The sequence below is a fragment of the Geotrypetes seraphini genome, chromosome 16 (genome assembly GCF_902459505.1).
Source record: "Geotrypetes seraphini chromosome 16, aGeoSer1.1, whole genome shotgun sequence".
NCBI lineage: Eukaryota > Metazoa > Chordata > Amphibia > Gymnophiona > Dermophiidae > Geotrypetes > Geotrypetes seraphini.
This window is the reverse complement of record NC_047099.1, coordinates 30,890,815-30,916,699: the sequence shown is the minus strand read 5'-3', so window position 1 is coordinate 30,916,699 and position 25,885 is coordinate 30,890,815. Positions and strand designations below refer to the sequence as shown.

The window sequence follows — 25,885 nt, the reverse complement described above, 5'->3', positions numbered from 1 at the left end:
TGCAAATCTCTTCCTGCAATGTCTTCTTATTAGAGGACTGTCTGGGTGCCCAGAGAGATTTCCAAAACCCAGCCGTTTGTCCGGGTTTTGGAAGTCCCCCGACCTCAGGGCCGCATCTGGAAGGCGTCTGTGCATGTGCGTACATCAACGCGATGACATCATATGCGTGCACGTGACATAGCAGAGGCAGTCCCGAGCTCGGGGAGGTTTGTGTGGGGGGTGGGGGGTGGGACCGGAGGCAGAATGAGGCGGGACCAGGGTGTCCTCTTTTTTTATACTGGAAATCTGGCAACCCTAATTGTTTATATCCTGCAAAACCTGGCCTGCCTGTGGACCTCGAGGACCAGAACTGAATAGCCCTGGCCTAGGGTTTACAACAACCAGGAAAGTCAGTGTTCAAACTGGACTATTCCCTGTGGCCTCGGGCAAATTACGCTTTTGGTATGAACGAATGCAATTTAATGGAGGTTATTTAATGGAAGCCCCATTAATCTCAATGGGTTTTATTTACTAAACCAACGCACATAACTTGTATTAACATGTGTTACTAAGTTGAAACACATAATAAATTTAGTCCTCTAGGGCAGGGAAATACCCACTACAGTATTTCTGAAAGTAAATTGTCTTAGTAAGATGAGTAATTAAATCTAGATTAATAATAATAACATACCGTAGTTACTTAACCTTTGCAGAAGAGCTTCTTTTCGTAGTCCCCATGCATGTTCCTTCTTGTGGAAGTACTGTCATTCCTTTTATAAGAACATTTTTTTGGAGCTCCCAATGAGTTGTTTCCCATGGAGGGACTCTGGTTATAAGAGCTTTTCAGCACTCCCTTTTAATATAGGCTTTAGGGTAGGGTGTACAGTGCTGTCACCACCCGCTGGGGGCTAACTCAAGATTTAGGCACCTGTAATGTAGGTCAGGGTTTTAAAAGGCCTACGTTATAGGCGCATAAGTTAGGGTTATGCAGACATGTTCACATTTTAGAGGACGGTCTGGGCACCTGGAGGGATTTCCAAAGCCTAGCAGTTTGTCCGGGTTTTGGAAGTCCCCAGCCCACGGCCGCCTCTGGAAGCCCTGTGCGCAATGACATCATAGGCACACGCATATGCGTGACATCATCGCGTTGATGTCTGAGCGCGCGCAGAGGCCTCCAGACCTCAGGGGAAAATGACAGGAGGTTCGGCCGGGAGGCAGGGCGGAGCTGGAAGCGGAATGGGGCGGGGCCAGATGCCTCATTCCACCAATAAGAGCCAACCTCATCAGTGATGCTACTCTTTGGGGTTTCGGAATCTTTTGTTACACTTTGGGATTCCAGAATCTTGCTATTCTTTAGGATTCTGAATGGAATGTTGCTACTCTTTGGGTTTTGGCCAGGTACTAGTGACCTGGATACCATTGGTCTGGCCCAGTAAGGCTATTCTTATATTCTTCTGTTCTTAAAGAGTACCTGATTACTATTCAGTGTATTGTAAACCACTTTGGGTGAATCTCTTCACGAAAAAGGCAGTTAATAAATCCCAAGAAATAAATATTTTTCATCAATTATTTTTGTTACAGGCCTAGTGCCGTTGTTGTAAATTTTCTAAAAAGTTTGAAAGCCTAGTTTTTTATACCAAGGCCTTTCATCACATCTGATCAGTTTTAATACCATTGCTTAGGGCTGAAGAAATAACACGTATAATTATTTGTATGTTACGATTTATGTATGTTATATCTGTAACCCGCATGGAACTTTAGAACATGCGGGAAATAAATGTTTTAAACGAACAAAATAAATAAATACTGTGCCACTTTCAGAAGGGTTCACGCTCGTAACAATACATGGAAAAAAAAAACGTTGGAGATTTTTTTATGTACTCTCATTTTGGGCAGAAAATTGCATGCTAAATGCTGTTGATATTTCTCCGCTGAGGAGAGAATAAGGGGAGTAGTGTGGTTCAAGCATCTATGTGTGGGCAGAATAACATAATATAACATAACACTTTATTTATATACTGCTAAATGCCTTTCGGTTTAATGCGGTTACACCAAAGAAGAAGAAAAATTTTTAACATTGAATATTAAGGCACAAAGAATTTTTCTGTCTCTCCCACATTGGGATCACAATTTAAGCTAAGTGCCAAAGAAAGAAAAGGTAGGATTATGTATAAAAGAAAATAAATATAACCACACCAAAATGATATTCATCCACACTCTTAATATCAGAAATTATATGCCACGTTTCTTTTAGTTTTTAGAAACGGAAGAGACCTCGGTGTTTCTCAGGAACATTCCTGGGAAACTAACTATGGCAAATACTTCGTTACCATAGAGAAATACATTTTTGGTCTCGTAGAACTCCGCTCTAGAACTCACTGTTTCATTTTTCAAGTGATCCTTATTAAATAATTTTTCATAAATATTCAATATAGTACAAAAATAGGCACTTATCTTAGTCATTTCTTCCGATATTACAAAATCACCGCAGTCTGCAGTTAAAGTGCAAATCTACTGTACTTGGAAAACCGAATTTATATATTTTTCATTTGGATATCCCGACGGGCCCTGTTTCGCATCTCGGCTGCATCAGGGTGAATATTCTAAACTAGGAGCTACCGCTTCAATGATTCTCTCCTTAAGGTAGCTCCTAGTTTAAAATATTCCCCTGATGCAGCCGAGATGCGAAACAGGGCCTGTCGGGATATCTAAATGAGAAATCTATTAATGAGATCTAATTCGGTTTTCCAAGTGCGGTAGATTTGCACTGGGTCTTTAACTGCAGACTGCGGTGATTTTGTAATATCGGAAGAAATGACTAAGATAAGTGCCTATTTTTGTACTATATTGAATATTTATGAAAAATTATTTAATAAGGATCACTTGAAAAATGAAACAGTGAGTTCTAGAGCGGAGTTCTACGAGACCAAGGATGTATTTCTCTATGGTAACGAAGTAATTTCCCTAGTTAGTTTCCCAGGAATGTTCCTGAGAAACACTGAGGTCTCTTCCGTTTCTAAAAACTAAAAAAAACGTGGCATATAATTTCCGATATTAAGAGTGTGGATGAATATCATTTTGGTGTGGTTATATTTATTGAAGATATTCAGCTTGTATTGAAATAACTTTTGTCATAAAAGAAAATACAGTAAATGCATATAGAGGGATGCATGTTGAAGCATATAGGAACGGGGGTCCTCGCGGCAAGGCAAAAACACTGACAACAGACCCTTCTTCAGCAGCATCTCAGCATCGGCACTGGGGCAGACGCAACTCAGGCTTTTTAAAATTAAAAAATAAATTAAATTTAAAAATTTAAATTTAAAAGTAATTAAAAAATAAAAGTAATATTAAAATAAATAAAAATAAATAGTCAGTTTTGCAAGTTGGTATTATTTGCCATCGTTTGATACTTCATTTACCTTCGCAACATAAATCTGTCAATGTAAAACTGTTGGTTTACATTCTCAACATAAATCGTAAGAACAAATACTGACCTGCTAAACCGGTGTATTGCAAACTGTGTGCCGCGGAGGGATTCCAGGTGTGCTCCGAGATGCCTGTGAGGAGGAGAGGCGCCGTGCCAGCTGACTGCTTTCAGGACGTGCCTCTCGCGGCAAGAGGCACGTCCTGTAGTCAGTCAGCCGGATCTTCTGCTCCTTCTCCTCACCTCTCCTTCTGCAGCACACCCTCCCCCCCCACCGGCGGTAATAGGAGGCTCAGGGCCGCGGCTGGAGGACATCCGCACCTGTGCGGATGTTGACGTGATGATGTCACGCATGCATGTGATGTCATCACGTCGGCGGGCGCGCATTTCCGGGTGCCGAAACACGTATATGTCGGGTCAATTTAAGAAAATAAACATTTTAAAGCACCCTTCATCGCTTCTTTGTGGTCTGAAATGAATGAACATCCCTAGTGCTCGTGGCTTCTCATCCTGTTACTCTTCCTGGAAACGCGGTTTCTTGGGGTGAACTGGCTTCATAATCAAGCAACAGTCCTTGGGAAGCCGTATCTGCATATTATAGACCAGTGCAGCTCCATCCTCTCCTAGCCAATCAGGTTTCCAGGATCACCACAACAAATATGAATGAGATAAACTGAAAAATATTGGAGACCCAATATATGCAAATCTATCTCGTGCATATTCATGAATCCTGAAAACCTGATTCGCTAGGTGTGTCTCCAGGAGAAGGCTGAGAAGCACTGCCCTAACATTGCCCCTTTCTGTATCGTGAGGTCTTAAGGCTGCCTCTCTCCTTCACTCTCCCCAGCCAGAAAGTCATCTCCGGATCTTCTTTGAGCTCATCTATCCTACAACACCTACGATTGCTAATTGGACCAAGATTTGCCACACTGGGCTGATCCAGTCCTGGGTTTACCCTACTACACGCGGGACCTTGTAGTCTTGGGTTTTCTTAGGGAATGCATTGTGGATATCGGAACTACAAGTCCTGCATGCAACGAAGTACACACAGGCCTGATCAACCCTGTCGGGGGGAATCTGGATCCAGTTGGCAACCCCACATAGCCTGTCCCCATGGCATGCTAGATGAGGTATCAGTAACTGGTTTCAGATTCTCCTGGCAGGGCTGACCCGGTCTTTGGGTTCCCCTTTTGCATTGAGGGACTGAATTCCATAAGAATAGCAAAACTACACATTTCTACACGCACTGGGGTAAACCTACAACTGTATCAGCCCTCCTAAGCAAATCTGGAGCCAACTGACAAACCCTTAAAGCTGAGATTTCTTTCTAACTGCCCCAGCTTTTTTGCCATCTCCTTGGGGAAGGGACCTGTTCATCACGTGATGTATCTGGTACAAGTCTGCGTTCACAAGACAATGTTAAGTGCACATTGAAATGGTCTCTAGAATCCGTCTATCCTCCTTTCTAACAGGGTCATATACAATTAAATCAATTCTGTTTACAACTTCCATCGCCTAAATCAATTAAGCTATTCCGTTCACTTAGCGCTTCTTTTAGTTATAGAGCGCCAACTATTTGGAACAAACTTCTTCTCACTGTCAGATCAAAACCAAATTATTTAGTTTTTAGAAAGCTTTTACCAACAGTTTTATTCAAGAAATGTTTGAACTAATTGTTTTTATGATTTTTTTTTTTTTTCTCAATATTGCCTGTTTAACCGGGTTTGTTTCCGGTCATCTGCTTTATCGTAATCCACCTGGAACTCATAAGGGCTATGGCGGAATATAAAAAGCTTTGTAATGTAATGCAATCTCACTTGACGACGAGAGAGTGACTTTAGTAAGGCCTTACCTTCTGCCTCTCATCTGCTTCCCTCCCCATCAGCTGAATCATGCTCCTTGGTTTCAGGTGAGTAGATCCGGGTTCATCTACCACAACGATAGGCACACTCTGCGACCTCTGACAGCCATGGCTAGTGGAACCAAAAACCAGTTGACTCCTGGGCTGCTGCTGCTGTTCTTTCGTCCCGGCCAAGCCCAATGTACTAGAGTCACAGACCGACAGACCAGAGACCTCTTGGCCCAAGTTGAATAGAAGAGGCCCTTGTGTCACATTATTCAGTTGTGGACCTAATGATGGAGAATACGGCAAGAAAGGGTGAGGGCTCTCTGCTGACGGAGATTTCGCACTGACGGGACTCCTCGGTGAGGCGGCTCCCTGATCTCGTTCCAGACAGATCTGTGGTATGCCACTGAATGATCTTGCTTGGTGTTGGCGATGGTGATGATTGGCCACATTTAGATTGGCATGCTGAAGCGCTAGGTGGGATGTCCCTTGAGAGTGAACGAAAGTTGGGCCGTGACTTTTGCTCTGCCCCTGAAGGAAAAACTGGGTGACAGGTTTATGACAGAGGCTGGCCATCTCCAGTTGGGAGTCCAAGGAATGAGCATGCCGCATACTATCCAGAATCTTGCTGATGTTCTGGCTGTCTACATCCCGGTCATAGAAGTCCACACAGGTCCACCGGCCCCTTTTGTAAGGTTCCCCCGATCCTTGGTCCAGCTTTACCACCCTAAACCGAGAACTACAGGAGGCCACGGGGCCTTGGTGACTCCCAGGGGAATTTGGGGTGCAAAGCATGGGTCCATTTTGGGGAACTGCCCCACCAAGGCTGCTAAACTTAACATCAGCGGCTGCTCCACTGGTCAGTGCTTGTTGACTGTTTGGCATATCGGCCACACTGGAACTAGGAATGAGGCCACCGGGTGCTTGCATAGCCTGAAGATGAGTTGGAGCAGGGGGAAGGATCTTTGGTATTTCTGAACTGGAAGAGAAAGAGATTGGAGAAGGCCCCGATTCCACTTGAGTGCCTAATAGCCCTGAAGACGCCAAGCATTTATGATTCCCCATCATTGGGCCTGATTTGGCTTCATCAGTAACACAGACCTCACAATCTTCTCCTCTGACCAATGGGTTCACGCTGAAGGAGAGTGGCGGGGAGCTATGGGGAGACTTGCCAGAGTAAGCCTGGCCTCCATTGGCTAGGTGGGGTAAACTGGAGCCGGAAGGACTGCCCCCATCACTGCCGAGGGTTTCTTTTCTGCCTTCACTTCCTCCTTGATTGTAATCCGTGGTCACGCTGGTGATCTGGAACCCACTCTTCTTCTTCCCGACACTCATATTTATCTTGCCCCTAGAATTAGAACTTGAAAGGAAGAGAGAGAACAGATGGACGTAATGAGTGAACCATAGCAGCCTTCGTTTTAATTAAATGTTCACTGAATGATTGGTTTCAGGCTTAAATAAGAGGATTGGGTTGAAATTGTGAACAGTTTTCAACTACTTGATACATGCTGTTGCTTCAAATGACAAGACACCACTCTGCCCTCTCCTAACTGGGCAGTTACCTGTAATTGGTGCTGTAGCTCAATTCCACCATCTTCCGACAGTGCAGAGAAACCCGTTATCACTCAAATACAGAAATCTGGACTTCGCTTCCCAATATCCCTTCTCATCCTCCCCAAACACCCTTGCTTTCTGTCATGCTTCCAACTAGCATATCCTGACATATCTTTTGACCACCCCAAACACACCCACAATTTCTAGATCCCTCAAATACACTGATATTTTTTTTTTACACATGAATACACACAGACAAACTCGTCTAACCTCCTTTCCACCCTCAACAACACAGCCTGACACCCTCCCTATACCAGGGGTAGGCCATTCCGGTCCTCGAGAGCCGGAGCCGGGTCAGGTTTTCAGGATATCCACAATGAATATGCATGAGATGGATTTGCATGCACTGCCTCCTTGAGATGCAAATCTATCTCGTGCATATTTAGTGTGGATTTCCTGAAAACCTGACCTGGCTCTGGCTCTAGAGGACTGGAATTACCTACCCCTGCCCTATACACACTCTAACACCTTTCTTATATCTCCAACAAAACACACTGCAACTTCCCTTCCTCCTCCCCCCCCCAACATGCACAGACGCCCCCTCCTACATCCGAACACACACCTTAGCATACTTTTCTGTTACACACTCCACATCCAACCACACAGGCTCCCTGACATCCCTTTTCGCCCCTGACAGATACATAGCTGTCCACTGCAAAACACACCTCAACAAAAAATGCCATGACATCCCCTCCCACTTCCAAACACACATTTGATCCTTCCACATATAATCCTCCCCAACCCCCTCCCCCAATACACACACACACATATAGATAATCCTTCCCATCCCCAAATACCAATATACTGATATCTCTCCTCTCCTTTTGCACATACCAACCAAGACCAAATCCTCGGACAGTCACTCCAGCCCCTAAGCACACACTCTAGACACTTTATATGAACTGCCAACATCCAAGCACAACCCCTAAATCCTGACCCTACCACACATCTTCTCAAATGGTGGCTTCTTTTTCTTTATTATAACTGCCGCAGATTCATCTAATATCTCCCTGGTGCAAAATTCCTTTATCCTGCTTCACGAGCACGTTCTAACGCACACACAGACCTAGGCAGAGGGTGCGCTGGGGAAACAGAGAGAGACATACATACGTACAGTGCACGCGCAGATCTAGGCGAGAGGGACTGGGGAGGTGGGGAGAGACATACACAGTTCGAGGCAGCGACAGAGACATAAAGAGAACACGGAGGAAAAAAAAAAAGGGGCGTGGAGAGACACGCGGACAGACTTAGCCAGAGAGCAGCAGACACACAACTAGGCAAAATGTGTGCGTGAGAGAAAAAAGTTGTGGGGAGACACATAGGCGAGAAAGTGGGAGTGAAGGAGACACATTTATTTTATCATTTATATGCTAAGTGGTTTACATTCTGGTAGTTTATCACATTTCCCTATCTGTCCCGGTGGGCTCAAACTCTATCTAGTGTACCTGGGGAAATGAGGGGGATTAAGTGACTTGCCCAAGGTCACAAGGAGCAGCGAGGGATTTAAACCCACAGCCTCAGGGTGCTGAGGCTGTTGCTCTAACCCCTGCGCCACACACTCCCATGCCTGCACATCTGGGCATAAAAAGGGACAGAGACGTAAACACACATTTTGGTAGGAGGAGACACACAGAGACCAGGCAGGAAGACAGAGAGGCAGAAATGCTGATAAACACTAACCTGGAGAGACCGAAAAATCATGACACAAGCACGCGCATATCAAGAGGACAGAATATTTCCATGGCAGGTCCTTCATAGCATGTGTCCGCTTTCTCCTGTCAACCCTTCTTCCGTGCAAAATAATAACAGTTAAAGCTGATTATTGCTTTTTAGTTTCCATCAGGGCACCTAACTTTTAAAAGAAAAATAAAAGTACACATTCTTGCATTAAAAAGGGAAGGAAGGAAGAAAGAAAAGAAAATATTTGTTCAAAGTTTCACAGTCCTCTGTTTGTTTGGTTTTTTTTGCCAGTAGGGTAAAAAGCTTTGGTGCTCTCCCTCGTCCTGTAACGAGGGGAGAAATCGTTCAGCAGAGCAATTTGATGCCAACATATGTGAAAGTCGATGCAGAAGAGAAGAAAATGGGTCTTGGAACTGAAATCATCATCAAAAAAAAAAAGTCCAGGTCTGAAGAAGAAATTTCTCTGCAGCTCAGCGGCGTGCTGGAATCCAGTACCACCTGATGGAAGGTGGTGAAGGGGGGGGGGGTGTTCAGGTCGGGCAGGGGGAAGTTAAGGACCACGGGGGGGGGGGGGTGGGGGGGGGGGGAAACCAGGGCACCAGCCACGCACTGACAATCCACAAGAAGAGTTCACAAAATGTAGATCCCCTTTCTTGTCTGGTTTCTAACTTGAAGGCAGGAGGAGACTTCTGAAGCTGGAGCTGTCAGGTAGTAGAGGGCAGGTTGAAATGCCCTTCCATCATGCTTCTAGGAGGGGCACGGGGACCCCTGATCTGTGCCCTCAGTTCTTTTTCAATCTCTGATTCTTTAACAGTCTCTTTTTTTTTTTTTTTGTGCCGCCTCTCTCCGTCTCTCGGGCTGACTGCAGGAAGTTCTGCCTCTCGCCCTCCCACCGCTGGCCTTTAACTTTCCCTCCCTCTTCTGTGCTCTTGGGGGCACGGTGCCATGAAATCACGTTTTTCTCTCTCTCTTGTCGGGATCTGTTCTTAACCCTTCCTTGGCCCTTGCAGGATCGGGTTTTGCTGGGGGTGGTTAACTCTTCTGAATGCCATGTAAACTCATCCGAGCCCCTTGCGAAATACAGCTTTCTGGCATGCAATCCCTTACCCGCCCGGATTTTTATGACACTTTAATCCTTTAGATGCCTGGCTGTTTGCTCTGCGTTGCTTGACCCTTTCAGCTACCCAGGGAACTTTATGCCACTTAATCTCCTCGGCGGTAATGCAAATTTGTGGCACTTAACCCCTTAGCAGTCAGGATTCCTAAACAGGTCGTGCCATCCTTGTGGCTTTTTGCATCACTTCCTCCGTTGCTGTGACTGTCCCACTATCCTTTTTTTTTTTTTTTTTTTTCTGATAACAAATTTGCAGTCCAGGACATTTGTCTCCACTGACCTAAACGTTCCAAGGTCCATAACAATATTTTCTTCAACCCAGCAAGCCCAGGAAATGGCAGTCATACAAAGCAGTGCATTGCTTACAGCGACTCTTGCCAAGTGGTAGGATAACACATGACAGGTGATAACCACACATCATCACACAGGTAATTAAAGGAACATGTTCACATTATCATTTGAAGATCTAGGATTATACACAGATAATTTTTTTCTGTATTTCTGGCTCTGTGTGGGTTTTGCAACATCCTTCTCCATTCAAACCTTTTCCTCCATTCTTAATGCTTAGTCAATAAAGCAAAATTACATAAGAACATAAGAATAGCCTCACTGGGTCAGACCAATGATCCATCAAGCCCAGTAGCCCGGTCTCATGGTGGCCAATCCAGGTCACTAGTACCGGGACAAAACCCAAGGAGTAGCAGCATTCCATTCAGAATCCTAAAGAAAAGCAAGATTCTGGAATCCCAAACAGTAGCAAGATTCCATGCTACCGATCCAGGGCAAGCAGTGGCTTCCCCCATGTCTTTCTCAATAACAGACTATGGACTTTTCCTCCAGGAAATTGTCCAAACCTTTCTTCATACCAGCCATGTGGGACTCTCAAGCTGCTAGGATCATGGCTTTGAAAAGAGGGTTATTGAGATCATCCATGAGCCTGGTGAAGCCAACAGGGGTGGAGGGAAGTTGGCTTCTAAATGGAAAATAAATTTTGGAGAACTGGCTGAACCAACTCTCTTGTCTCACAAGTTTCTCCAAATAGTAGTGAGATGCAAAGGTATGGATAGAGGACCAGGTGGCTGCTTTACAGATTTCCTCAATGGAACGTAGATGAGCTACTGAAGTGGCCATTGTTTGAGCTTTATGAGCAGTGACATGCCCTTGATGCGTCAGCTCAGTCTGAGCATAGCAAAAGGAGATACAGTCCATGAGCCATGTGGAGATGGTTCTCTTGGTGACAGAAGCTCCAAGGATCTGTTAGAATCAAATGACAAGAGCAGCTAAGTAGAAGTTTTGTGAGGCTTGGTATGATCCAGGTAAAGAGCCAGCGCACATTTACAGTCTAATGTATGAAGTGCAGGTTCACTAGGATGAGAATGAGGTTCTGGAAAGAAGACAGAAAGAAAGAACTACAGATTGATTTAGATAAAATTCTGAGATGACCTTCAGGAGGAACTTTGGATGAGTTTGAAGAACAACTGCCCTGGTAGAAAGCTGTATAAGGTGGATTTGAAATTAGTACTTGAAGTTCACTAACTCTTCATGTAAATGTTTTGTCTCCTATCAAGGGAGTAAATATATTTTCTTTGAACCTGCCCAATTAGGTTTTTTCCTGGAGGGTAAAGGAATCTCTAAACAGTCCGAATGAAACAGTTTATTAATGCGGTATTAATTAATGGATAGGATAACATCTTACACCGCTCTATTTCCTAATTTGTGATTTTCTTGGGTATATGTTCCCCTTTCCCGAGGGGCTTTATTTAATTTTGTCTCTTCTCCTCTAATTGTGGACTGTATTTGATGATTGTTTTCATTGTTTATTTTTGTTTCTTAGTTTTTTAACTAAGTAAGATTATAATCTTTGTATTTCCTTTAACATCTTTGTAAAATGGGATGTAATAAAATGATAAATTAAAAAAAAAAAAAAAAAAAAGTGATTGCTAATACCACTTTCCAAGTGATATATTTGAGAGATGAGGTCGACAGTAGTTCAAATGGAGGCTTCATCAGATGAGAAAGTACTACATTAAGATCCCATGGCACCAGAAGGGGCTTGAGGGGTGACTTGATATTGTTAAGTCATTTTATTTTTCTAGATACCAAAAAAGAAAGAGACAATGATTTTTGTCTATTGATGCATGAAAATCACTAATAGCAGTGAGGTGAACTCTCACTGAAGATGTCTTAAGGCCAGAGTTGGAGAGTTGCGGGAGATATTTAAGCACTGAAGGTAAATGGCAGGTTACTGGATTTAGCTAATGACAATTACACCAAACTGAGAAGTGAGTCTACTTAAAGCAATAGCAGCGCTGTGTGGATGGTCTTCAGGAAGCTTCAATGATATTTAAAACAGATGCTGAAAATGTAGAGGCATGTAATGTTTGGGAGAAATACCATGCTGTGAGTGCTAACTAGCGTAGATTGGGATGGAGAAGAGAACCTTCGTTCTGTGTCAGTAAGGTTGGAAAGGTTAGTAGCATGATGTGTTCCCTGCTGTTGAGTTGCAGGAGGAGAGGGAACCATGGTTGACATGGCCGTCAAGGTGCTATGAGAATCATGGTGGCTTGGTCCTGATAAAGCTTGAAGAGAGTCTTCCTGATTAGAGATACTGGTGGGAAAGCATAAAGGAACTGGTTCTGCCAGTCTAGGATGAAAGTATCTGACTTCAGATGATTGGGATCATAGAGTCTGAAACAGAAAAGAGGTAGTGTGTGGCTGTGGGGGGAAGCAAATAGATCTATCTCCAGGGTCTCCCGGTCCACAAAGATCTGATGCAGGGTTTTGGAGTTGATTGACCATTTGTGAGGTTGTAGGATTCTGCTGAAGATGTCAGCCAAGACATTCTGTTTCCCTGCCAGATAAACTGCTTGAGATTCCATACCTCATCAAACTGTGACTAAGGACATCATAAAAGGCAGGAAGCAGCTGAAGTTCACCTCCTACACATGGAGGGCAAAGCGTCCTGGGGGATAAATACATGACAGTACCCATCCCTGTAGATGGGCCCCCAAGTCTCTTTGGACTGGATTTGAAAGGATACCAGGCATGGAACTGCTGGACAAGGCAGGGAACATGGACATCTGAAGCAGTAACTCAAGATCTTTCCTCAGGACCATATCCCTTCCAATTAATTAAATATTGTAATTTCCCTCAGAGAACTAGGAATCCACAATGTTCCAAATTTTATATTCTGGTTCTTCATCCACAGTAACAAGGGCTGGAGGGAAACCACCTCCACAATTCATATGAAAGCTTGAGCAGAGATACATTTAACACATTTGGGATATGTATCGAGGTAGGCAAACTTAAGTCATACAGCAACAGGCCTGACAATCTCCTATACCACTTAAGGGCGAACGTACTTAGGTCCAAACTTGGCAGAGAATATCTTAAACCGGATGTTTTTAGTGAGCAGTCACACCTTGTCTTCTAATTTGTTCTTCATGGCTGTGTCTACCAGCGAACTGCTTCTGTCTGTTGTGGCTGAAAGTAGAACAGACAGTAGAGCCTGCCAAATCTCCTTCATGTGATGAACAGGCTTGTCTACTGCTGGCACCTCAGCAGAGGCAGGAGTGGGAAGCAAGGCTTTAGGGTGTCTCCCAAACATACACAAAGAAGGGCGTAAAGTGAGTAGTTGAATGAGCGTTTTATTGCAAGTGGATTCCACCCAAGGAAGCTTCTCCGGACCTCATTCCCTTCCCCAGCCATCATCTCTCTCTGTCCTTCCAAGAGTCCAACTTTTCTTCCTCTCTCCTCCACCCATATTAGCAATGTGTCTCTCTCTCTCTCTGTCCGTCTGTCTTAAGAGATCCAGGATGTATGTCTCCCAGGCAGCCCCTCTACTGTCACAGCCAACATTTCTCACTCTCTCATCCCCCGGATCATGTGCAGCATTTTTCACCACTGCCCACCAGCCCCATGCCCATTTCTCCTTCTATCACCCCTCTCCAGCAACGTGACACATCTCTCCCTCCATCACTATGCCCAACAGTCCTCCCCCTTGCACCCCCTTCAATCTGTCCCTCTCGTCCCTCTCCACCTCGCTCCTCTCTTTCTCTCTCTATGCCCAATTCTCCTTTCTTCCTTTCCCCATGTGCACCATCTCTCACTCACACACTCATGCCCCCTCCTTCCTATGTCCCAAGTTAGTGCCCCCTTCCTCCTGTGTCGAGTTCGTGCCCCGTTCCCTGCCCTTCTAGGGGTTGGGGGTTAGGCGGTACTTTTGGAGAAGACACTGTTGTTTGAAGCTTCTGGAAGATGGCCATGTTCTTTGGGGAACAGTCTGGGAGGAGGCCATGTTTGGAGGGGAGTCAGAAGTAGGCAATGTTTTTCGGGAGGGAGGTGATGTTCTGGGGGGGAAAGCATCAGCTCTTGACTGGGGTGGGGAAGCTAAGGGAAGAACGCAGGAATCTGCCGCCTGCAACCCAGAAGCTATGAGGGGTCTGGCCAATATTCAGTACTGCAGCGCTATTTCGTTGTTAGGTACTTCCGCACCAGTATGGAATACTATTGGTACCTTCATTCCCCCCCCCCCAAGGTCCTCTCTGACTCCACCACTGGAACACCCCTCCACTGCTCAGTTTCCCTTTATTTATTTTATTTCATTTAAAAAATTGTTTATTAATTTTATATAACAAAAAGTAGCTGATGCACAATGTAAGAAAATTTACATAAATTAGCAATATGTTCAGAAAACACCAAGAAACTATACATAAATAACTTAAGACCAACCCCCCCCCCCCCAAATAAGCCCTCCCCTCACCCACCTCCTGCATGTGTACAAAAGGATCTTGAACTGAAACCAATTCCAAAAGGGTACATTTTATGCGAGTATGTTTAGAGAAAATTAACATATGTTTCTTTAAAATTTTCGAAACTCCCCAGATTTTTCTGACATCCCTCTTTTAAACCTATAATACCGACATACAGTTTCCCACCAGGATGAAAAATTCAAACAGTCCCGATGTTTCCAATTTCTTTTTATCATCTGTATTGGAATTCCGGTCATAATTAGGAACAGTTTATATCCCTTTATCCTAAGTGGTTTTACATTTAGGTACTTAATCATATTTCCCTATCTGTCCCGGTGGGCTCAAACTCTATGTAGTGTACCTGGGAGCAATGAGAAGATTAAGTGACTTGCCCAGGGTCCCAAGGAATAGCAAGGGATTTGAACCCATAGCCTCAGGGTGCTGTAGCTCTAAACCCTGCGCTACACACCCTCCTTTCTGTGGTTAGAGGCAATATTCAGCAACAGTGCCTGGTTAAATTACATTACATTACATTAGTGATTTCTATTCCGCTTGTACCTTGCGGTTCAAAGCGGATTACATAAGAAGAGAGCTGGACATTTCCAGGAGGGTACATTACATTGGAGAATTTCTGGTACAGGTACAAATTGAGGATATAGATTAAATTACATTGGAAATTATTTCAGGTTACGTTACATAGAAAAGTATTCTGCTTCCTTACATTGGTAGATAGTTGGTTTCGGTAGGAGATATTAGGTTTCAGGTTGATTACTTGGCTTTCCGGTTCTTTCTTTTTTTTTGGGGGGGACGGACAATTGAGGATATGGTGCCAGGGAGTGGGCAGTGCTTGGTCAAGTTAAAGAGGGGAATAGGTGGGGGAGATTAAGTAGATTGTATATACTTTTTGAATAGAAGTGTTTGATTTCTTTACAGAATGCTTTGAGGTCTGATGTTGTGGTTAACAATTTGGTGATGGAGGGTTCAAGTTTTGCTGCCTGCGTTGCTAGGAGGTTATCATATAGCTTTTTGCGATGAGTACCTTTGAGTGGTGGGTAGGAGAATGGGGTCAGTGTTCTCCTTGTTCTGGGTGGAAGGTTATGATTTAGGCGATTGTTTAGATAGGCAGGTGCAGTAACGTTAATTACTTTGAAGAGTAGACAGTATAGTTTGAATTGAATTCTGTCTCGAATCGGTAGCCAATGTGAGTCTAGGTAGGCATTGGTGATGTGGTCAAATTTTCCGAGGGAGTAGATTAGTCCGAGAGCTGTGTTCTGAACAGTCTGTAGTTTTTTGATCATGTTTGTGGAGCATGGTAGATATAGGATATTGCAGTAGTCTACAAGACCTAGTACAAGGGATTGAACTATGATCCTATATTGTTCTTTGTCAAGAATTTTCTTACTTTCTTATGTTGCGCATTGTGAAGAATGCTTTTTGGGTAGTTTTGTTGATTTGAGTCTGCACTGTGCAGCACCTGTCTATCAGCACTCCCAGGATTTTGAGTGAGGTCTGATCAATATCCGCTGCTGACCCACTGAGTGTGATATTAGTGGGCAGAAGCCTCTACTGCCCCCTGAATAGGGTTACCAGATTTTCTCTAAGGAAAATCCGGACGCTCGACCATGCCCCCCTAGCCCCGCCCTGCCCCCTCAACCCGTTCGTGCGTCGGGACGGCATCCGGGCATGCGCGGATGCGACGCGATGATGTCGATGACATCGCGCAGTGTGCGCGACAGCCGCAGGCTCGCAGACGCCGTCCCGACGTCGGGAGCTTTTCAAAACCCGGACCAAAAGTGCTGGGTTTTGAAAAGCCGTCCAGGGAAATCCGGACGACCGGTAACCCTACCCCTGAATATCCAGTGCATTTAACATTTAAGCTCCTATATTAAGATTAATTTTCAACTGAAAACATGCTGCTAAGTCTGGCTGAAAATAGAGCACAGGTTTAGGAGCCCAGCTTTCTTGAATATCGGATCCTGGTCTTAAGTATAGGCCTATTTATAGCTTGACATTTTTTTAGTAAGCTGATCGAATGTATTTTCTTTCAGCATCTTCGGAAATGGATCCATGGCCACGCCCTACTTGATGTTCGCCAGCAGGGTGAGCGTAGCAGTGGGTAAACAGGACAATTGCCCTGGGCCCTGATGCCATTGGGGGCCCCAAACCTGCATAAAGCTGAAAGAGGGACAACCTGCAAGCAAGCTTTGGGGACTTTCTCCCTCGCATCTACTACTACTACTACTATTATTAATTATTTTTATAGCGCTACCAGATGCACGCAGCACTGCACAGAGTCACAAAGAAGAAGAAAACAGTCCCTGCTTGAAAGAGCTTACAATCTACACAGCCAAGACAGACAAACAGGATGTCATGGATACAGTTAAGGGGAACGGTTAATCAGCTGGCTGGGTTGGAGGGCAAAGGGGAGTACAGGACAATCAAGCCATTGTGACATCATTGATGAGGTTGGCTCTTATTGGTGGAATGAGGCATTATGACATCACAATCTCAGGTCTGCTTCCCAAAAACTAGAACTCTTCACACTACTACTGCTTCTATTCATTATTTATATAGTGCATACGCAGCGCTGTACAGAGTCACAAAGAAGACAGTCCCTGCTCCAAAGAGCTTACAATCTAAACAGCCAAGACAGACAAACAGGATGCCATGGATACACTTAAGGGGAACGGTTACTCAGCTGGCTGGGATGGTGGGCAGAGGAGTAGGGTTAAGGATTGAAGGCTGTATCAAAAAGGTGTCAGTCTGCATCTGCCCTGGGCCCCAGCTGTGTTCACCAGCATGGATTTCAACCCTGTCACTACCCAGAGACTCTGTCTTGCTCTCCACGTTGAAAGGTTTAGATTCTAGTAATCAGTGACTCCTGGTTTTTGGTAACATCTCTTCTGCAACACTTTTTAATATTGAAGTGAGTTACTTCCCTTGTCTTCAGGTGTAGCTCAAGGTGAGTTACCTTTAGGTATATTTAAGTATTTCCCCCGTCCCTGGAGGACTCACACACTTGGCATGTATCTGAGGCAATGGAGAATTAACTGAATTAACTAAGATTAACAGGAGCAGTGGCAGGATTCGAACCCCTGGATTTTAAATGCAACACTTTGGCCACTAAGCCACTCTTCTGTTCCATAATGAAAGGTTATTAGGAGTATAATGTAGCTTAACACATTTCTGCTGACCATGTGGCAGTATTTCTGCCAATTCGAAATGAATTAAATTCTGCGCTTATGTAGAAAATCGACTCTGTTAATTAAGCCTATTGTTTGTGGGCTTAGGCAAATAAGCTTATAAACTCAAACTAAAGTAAACTAAAACTTAGATGTATAGACCGGGTCATCACCAATAGGAGCTCGATTCGGTTAACAGTAAAAGAAAAAGAAGAATGGGCCATATTACAAAAAATTTAGTTAATTTCCAAAATGTTTAGCAAACAGAAATGTCTTTAAAAGCTTTCCGAAATGAAAAAAAAAAAAAGGGATTTAAGCTTCTTAGAGGATTTGGGGAAGTTATTCCAAAGCACTGTCAGTTTAAAAGAGAAAGATTGACTGACTTCTGAGAGATTTAGATTTACCCTTAGAAGAAAGGAAAGTTTCAAGTTTTGAAAGCTTCTTGCAAGGTGCAATCTGTATACATTCCAGTCTAAAGGAACGAGTGATCAAGATACCAAATAGGATCTTAAATGCAATGCAGATGCACTTGAATTGAATTGAATTCTGAGATGAACTGGAATTCTTTGAGCAGTGGAGACGCATGGTCAAATTTACTCTTACCAAAAATGAGTCTGGCAGCAGTGTCGTGAATCCACTGGAGTCTTTGCAAGCTGACCTTAAGTAAACCCAAGTACATTGCATAGAAACATGATGGCAGATAAAGGCCAAATGGCCCATCTAGTTTGCCCATCCGCAGTAACCATTATCTCTTTCCGAGAGATCTCACGTGCCTAACCCAGGTCCCTTTGAATTCAGACACAGTCTCTGTCTCCACCACTTCTTCCGGGAGACTGTTCCACGCATCTACCACCCTTTCTGTAAAAAAGTATCTCCTCAGATTACTCCGGAGCCTATCACCTCTTAACTTCATCCTATGCCCTCTCATTGCAAAGTTTCCTTTCAAATGAAAGAGACTTGCCTCATGCGCATTTACATTACATATTTAAACGTCTCTATCATATCTCCCTTCTCCTGCCTTTTCTCCTAAGTATACAGATTGAGATCTTTAAGTCTGTCCCCATACGCCTTATGATGAAGACCACATACCATTTTAGTAGCCTTACTCTGGACCGACTCCATCCTTTTTATATCTTTTTGAAAGTGTGGCCTCCAGAATTGTATACAATATTCTAAATGAGGTCTCACCAGAGTCTTATACAGGGGCATCAATACCTCCTTTTTCCTACTGGCCATACCTCTCCTTATACAACCTAGCATCCTTCTAGCTTGTGCCATCACTTTTCAACCTGTTTGGCCACCTTAAGATCATCACATACAACCGCACCCAAGTCCCGCTCTTCTGTCGTGCACATAAGTTCTTCACCCCCTAAACTGTACCGTTCCTTTGGGTTTTTGCAGCCCAAATGCATGACCTTGCATTTCTTAGCATTATATTTTAGCTGCCAAATTTCAGACCATTCTTCAAGCTTCTCCTTAAAATACGGAGGCTGAAAAAGCATTTATTTTACAAGGGAATTGTACTGCATCTTAAAAAGTCTGAAGTTATGCTGATATGTTTTGAACCTCGAGAATCAGTCCCTACATATTTACTTGAAGATGGGATACTTTTACTAATTAACTCTGTGGAACCGGCTATCACTGAAACCACAGCTTGTGGCTGTTGCAGCCTTTTTATAGGTTGCGTTTACTACATCAGCAGAAAACCGTACTTACCACCTACTGATTTTCGAGTAATAATGCAAACCTTGCTTGTTTCCTCGTTGGATTATTATAATTCTTTATAGATGGGTCTTCCGTGCCCATATCTGAAGGTTTTACAGCCTATTCCGAATGCCACTGGCTAGACTGTCCCTGGCTGTTTTGTAGAAAGGAGTAGTCTAAAGGTTAAAACAGGGTTGAGAACTAAGGCCTGATGCTTAGAAACTAATGCTGGTGTTAGAGGCAAATAGTGCCAGCATTAATGTACATAAGGAAAAAAGACATGCACTAAAGATAGCTGTACACCAGGGGGGTCAAAGTCCCTCAGCATGCACTTCTTTCATTGTATGCAAATAGATCTCATGCATATTCATTGGGGAAATCCTGACGTCCCTCAAGGAGGGACTTTGACACCCCTGCTGTAAAACTGAGGTCATTTTTCTCCCAATGCTCAGAGAACAGCAAACAGTGCCCTTAATGCTGGAAACTTTTGAGGCCGTAGGGTTACCATATGGCTCCAGAAAAAGGCAGACGAATTGAGACTTTCGGGTTTTACGTTCATTGCTTTCAACGGAAATAAAACCAGGATATCTTAATCCATCCTCCTTTTTGTGGAGCCATATGAGACACCTGAGTAACACATGTACGAGATTGTTTGCAGTTGCTATTGCAAGTAGGCAAGATTGAAATTAACACATGTACTGGATTTGAAGAGCATTTCAGCCAACTCTTTGAGGGTCACGGGGGCAGGAAGCGACGTTGGAGGGAAAGCTGACGCGAGCTGCAGGCCGGCTGGTGAAGATTTAAAGAGGTACTGGAGAGAAGGGAGGGCACGAGTGTGGCATGGGGGGGGGGGGAAGGAGGGGAGCAGAAAGGAGGATGAAGGGGATGGGGCATCTCCTATCCTCGCTACGTCACTGACCATAATGGAGGACTTCGGAAGCTGTGAATTGGAAACCACTGATTTAAGGCATTAAATACCCTTGGGCCAACCCTGCCTCAATAACCTTATGCTCAGGATCCTAAAAGGGAAATCAAGAATACTGAGGCAAGCAAAATAATTAAATGTTTAAAAATGAAGTTAAACAAAAACATAAAAACTCACTTGTAAACCGCAACTACCGTTAAGTTCTATGCGATTCTCAAAAGATAAAAAAATGGAAATAAATACCAAAAGATTCTATAAAGAGATGCGTTTTTAAAGCATGTTGAAACTGTTGATAAGAGTTAGAAAATGTGAATATATGAGTCAGGTCCCTAATCCATGAAGCTGCCTGAAAGGACAATAGACGGTTCCTGGAATTTTTAATATTTACATCCCTTTGCAGATGGAAACGAGAATAACGCACGACAGTTCCTGGAATGTTTGGAGTTCGTAATGATAAAAGATTCCATAAGATCCTCTGGGATTAAACCTGTTAGTGCCTTAAAGCAAATACAGCCATACTTTAAATTTAATCCGTGCTACAAACGGAAGCCAATGCAATTGACGATCGAAGTAGATTGTACTTCTTCAAATCAAAAATCAATCTAACCACTGCGTTCTGTTATATGCATAGTCTTTGGAGATTTTTTTTTTTTGAGCTCCAGCAAGGTGAACGATGCGATAATAATCGAGCTGACTGAGAACCAATGATTGAACTAGTAATTGAAAGGAATTAATATCGAAATATGCTCTGATGGTTCTTAATTTCCATGATTTAGGGTTCCTTTCACAAAGCTGTGTCCGAGGAATTCTATGAGCTTCAGAGCCTTTAAGTTTATTAAAAGTTTGTTGTATACGCAATGTCGAGTACGTCAATGCGTATGACAATTTAAAATTAGGAGACAAAAAAATAAAACAATTTTATACAAATAAACGTACAGTGTATACGTACAAATAATTACCGATACAAAAGGAGAGAGGGATGAACTACAATCTTTAAAGAAGATAAAGATACATTTAGGGAAAAAACATCTGGAGGGTAACAAAGAATAATTCTGAAAACATGGCTAAGCCTAGGGCTCCTTTTACAAAGCCATGCTAGGGCCTTAACGCACGGAATGGCGCGTGCTAGACTGCCACATGCGCTAGCCGCTACCGCCTCCTTTTGAGCAGGTGGTAGATTTCCGGCTAGCGTGCGCTGATCCGGTGCGTGTGATAAAACCGCTAGCGCAGTTTTGTAAAAGGACCCCCTAGAGGAGAGGATAAGGGAAATTGCGACCTATACATAAGGTCTGATTAAAATTAGGTATTAGAGTATGAGCATTCCGCAAATCGATCAAAACCACCCTATTCGTTAAATTCATTGACTAAAACGGTCCCCTCCCCCACTAAGACCCCCCTCATGGATGTTCTAAATCTTTCAGACACTCATTACCCTTAGATCTCCAATTAATATGTAAGTTTACCATTTAGACTATTGTACGGCATCTAGACTCTTTGTTCGGTACTGTATTTAAACTTATTGTATAGTATTGTATTTAGACTCACTGTATTGTATTATATGTAATGTAATGTAATGTAATTTATTTCTTATATACCGCTACATCCGTTAGGTTCTAAGGTTATATGTGGACTTATTGTATTGTATTACCATTGTACTGTACTAAGACCTTTGTTATTCGCTGAATGTCCAGCCTTCTTACATTGTAAACCGCCTAGAAGTCGCCTGACTATGGCGGTATAGAAAAATAAAGTTATTATTATTATTATTATTAGATGAATTATCCTATTTACGTCTCTTGGTAGAAACCCCTACCGCAGATTTGTCAAAGCCAGCATTAGTTTGTTTTCTTGATTAACCACTTAGGAGAGACTTGGATGCCGATGCTCAAAGTCTACTGTGCAAGGACAGCACAAAAAAAGAAGCTAAATGATGCTCAAAGGAAAACATATGCAAGTGATATGTGTGGTGAATTTGTGCTAGTAAATCAAAAGCAGGGGGAGGAACTTGCTTGGCACATGTGGACAAAGCATTAGTGGTAAGTGCAGCTCTTGGGCGCATACCCAACAACTGAAAGAGCAAGCACACATAAGAACATAAGCAATGCCTCCGCTGGGTCAGACCTGAGGTCCATCGTGCCCAGCAGTCCGCTCACGCGGCGGCCCAACAGGTCCAGGACCTGTGCAGTAATCCTCTATCTATACCCCTCTATCCCCTTTTCCAGCAGGAAATTGTCCAATCCTTTCTTGAACCCCAGTACCGTACTCTGCCCTATTACGCCCTCTGGAAGCGCATTCCAGGTGTCCACCACACCTTTACGTTGGGTAAAGAAGAACTTCCTAGCATTCGTTTTGAATCTGTCCCCTTTCAACTTTTCTGAATGCCCTCTTGTTCTTTTATTATTCGAAAGTTTGAAGAATCTGTCCCTCTCTACTCTCTCTATGCCCTTCATGATCTTATATTCAAATATATTTTATTGAGCTCAACAAACAAGCAGCAAACCAAATACAATCAAGCTCAATGTTTCAGAGAACAAAACCCGTCCCCCAGATAATGAATCCCCCCATCCCAACACAACCCCCCACCCCAAATTAATAAAATCCCCCTCCCCAGGATCCTCCTTCCAAGTACATCTCATCCAAGGAAAAGTATACAAAATTTAGGCAAATCAGGTATAACAAAAGAAAACAGAATACAGGGGTTCAACAGTTCAGCAGGCGGCTACGTGCCAGCGGGGTCATAATTGTCCAAAATGGTTCCCAAGTGCGTTGAAAGACCCGGCCTGGAAGAGAAGAAAGGTCCTGCACATCCCTCCGTTCCCACATCAAGAGGGAAATCATCCGACATCGCCAAAGAGAGTAATCAGGAGCAGTATCTTCAAGCCAGAGCAGCAAAATACATTTCAGGGCCACCAAGACAGTCCATTTAAGGAAAGCTGGCGCTCCCCGCACACGAGGGAAAAAGTGAGGAACAGCTCCTAACAAAAACAAAGGGGAGCGGCGAATGGTAATGTTCCAAATGTGCTCCACAAAAACAAAAACAGCATTCCAAAAAACTTGAACATTAGGGCAAGTCCAAAACATGTGTCCCAAGCCCACTTCAGGAGCCTTCATGATCTTATAAGTCTCTATCATATCCCCTCTAAGTCTCCTCTTCTCCAGGGAAAAGAGACCCAGTTTCTCCAATCTTTCTCTATCTCTCTTTCTCTCTCTCTCTCTATTTCTCTCTGTCTCTCTTTCTCACTCTTTCTGTCCCTCTCTACTCTCTCTATGCCCTTCATGATCTTGTAAGTCTCTATCATATCCCCTCTAAGTCTCCTCTTCTCCAGGGAAAAGAGACCCAGTTTCTCCAATCTTTCTCTATATCTCTCTCTTTCTCTCTCTCTTTCTTTCTATATCTCTCTCTCTCTCTCTATTTCTCTCTGTCTCTCTTTCTGTCCTCTCTCCTTTCTCTATGCCCTTCATGATCTTGTAAGTCTCTATCATATCCCCTCTAAGTCTCCTCTTCTCCAGGGAAAAGAGACCCAGTTTCTCCAATCTTTCTCTATCTCTCTCTCTCTCTCTATTTCTGTGTCTCTCCCTTTCTCTCTCTCTCTCTCTCTCTCTCTCTCTCTATTTCTCTCTGTCTCTCTTTCTGTCCCTCTCTCCTCTCTCTATGCCCTTCATGATCTTGTAAGTCTCTATCATATCCCCTCTAAGTCTCCTCTTCTCCAGGGAAAAGAGACCCAGTTTCTCCAATCTTTCTCTATATCTCTCTCTTTCTCTCTCTCTTTCTTTCTATATCTCTCTCTCTCTCTCTATTTCTCTCTGTCTCTCTTTCTGTCCCTCTCTCCTCTCTCTATGCCCTTCATGATCTTGTAAGTCTCTATCATATCCCCTCTAAGTCTCCTCTTCTCCAGGGAAAAGAGACCCAGTTTCTCCAATCTTTCTCTATCTCTCTCTCTCTCTATTTCTGTGTCTCTCCCTTTCTCTCTCTCTCTCTCTCTATTTCTCTCTGTCTCTCTTTCTGTCCCTCTCTCCTCTCTCTATGCCCTTCATGATCTTGTAAGTCTCTATCATATCCCCTCTAAGTCTCCTCTTCTCCAGGGAAAAGAGACCCAGTTTCTCCAATCCCTCAGCGTATGAAAGGTTTTCCATCCCCTTTATCAGACGCGTCGCTCTCCTCTGAACCCTCTCGAGTAACACCATGTTCTTCTTAAGGTACGGTGACCAATATTGGCGCTATTCTTCTCTGATTTTAATATAAGCCTTTCAAAAATTGTTTGCACATTACAGCGCTGAAAGGCTCATATTTAAATGCCAAAAAGCAGGCGCTGATGTGTGCTTTCACTTTCAGTTTTGATCGGACATGCACTTAAGAACAGCCGTACCAGGTCCGACTGATGGTCCATCAGTCTCAGTATCCTGATTTCCACAGTGGCTAATGCAGGTTGGTACCTGGCTGACAGAAACCCCAATAGTAGCAACATTCCAGAACCCCAAAGAGTAGCACGTTTCCGCAGTTCAAAGTAGTAGCAACATTCCATACTACCGATCCCTGGGCAAGCAGTGGCTTCCCCCTTGTCCAGGAGCTCGTTCTAGCGTCTTCTTAGTCATCGGCCCCATATTATGGAATGCTCTTCCTCCCCATCTGAGACCTGAATTGTCCTTAGATAAATTTAAAAGCAACCTCAAATCTTTCCTCTTCAAGGATGCCTTTGACCTGATTTTCCATACATATCCTTAGCCATTCCATTTCCACAGAATAAGCTGACAGGCTGTCTGTCCTGCACGGAGAACATGGAATGCTCAATTCTCAAACTACACTATCCTGTCCTAAATATATATAATGTAGTTCCTCTATATTCCGTCTTTCTCTTTTCTCTTCTTCTCACTCCCTCCCCCCCAACTTATATATTAATTGTAAACCACAATGATACTTCGGCATTTAAAAACATATTTGTTCGAAACAACAGGAGGTCCCTCTTTGCTGGAGGTGGAGCTTGGGGGTGGGGGGAATATGTGGAGTTCTAGTTATTGATGTGTATCGGGGGCTTGATTGTTTTGCTGGGGTTTTCTATGTACTTGGTAGATTTATTGCTGGGATCTTTTGTATTTTTGTTTGTTTTCATTTGAGCTGTCCCTGATATTCAGACTCTGGTTTGTATATTTCAAAATTTTCAATAAACATTTATTAATTAAAAAAAAACCAAAAACATATTTGTTCACTAGATCTTTTGGGTAATTGAAGTATTCCATCTATTGTATCCATTTTTTTTTTCTTTTGTAAATAAACCGCATAGAACTTAATTGTACTGTTGTATAGAAGTGAGTTTTATGTTATGTTATGTGTATTGCAGTATATCAAAGTTGAATAAATTTGGAAACTTGGGTGTTGAGGCAGCAGTTCTAACCACTAGGCCACACCTCCGCTCCTGCCTGCGGTAGTTCTCAGTAGAGAATGACACGGTGACAAAATTAATCACTGTTCCTGTCCTCGCGGATAACCGCGGGAAACCATCTCCATGTCATTCTTTATGAAGAGAGGGAAGAATCAGAGTATGAATGGGCACAACCAATGACCCTCAAAGCCTTGCATTGAAGAATGCTGGTGTAGAATGGCTGAGGTTGAGACAGACACTAATGAATGACAGTCTCTGGTATCCAGAGCAGATACTGTGATGTCA

General features: G+C 43.5%; 1 protein-coding gene across 3 annotated transcripts in view; it reads right to left on the bottom strand.

Annotated features, from left to right (window-relative positions):
* The window catches only part of TSC22D4 (TSC22 domain family member 4), a 62,305-nt gene extending 52,940 nt beyond the window's left edge, over nt 1–9,365 (bottom strand). The window contains exons 1-2 of one of the 3 annotated variants that reach the window (XM_033925249.1): nt 8,547–9,365; nt 5,259–6,612 (exon numbers count right to left, since the gene is read on the bottom strand). In XM_033925249.1, coding sequence (XP_033781140.1) covers nt 5,259–6,587 — 1,329 coding nt within the window. In that variant the 5' untranslated portion in view covers nt 6,588–6,612; nt 8,547–9,365. Of the gene's footprint in view, nt 1–5,258; nt 6,613–6,814; nt 7,003–8,546 lie in introns of those variants that run through there. The other 2 variants (XM_033925251.1, XM_033925248.1) reach the window with 2 other exon arrangements.
* Between the last annotated feature and the right edge of the window lie 16,520 nt (nt 9,366–25,885).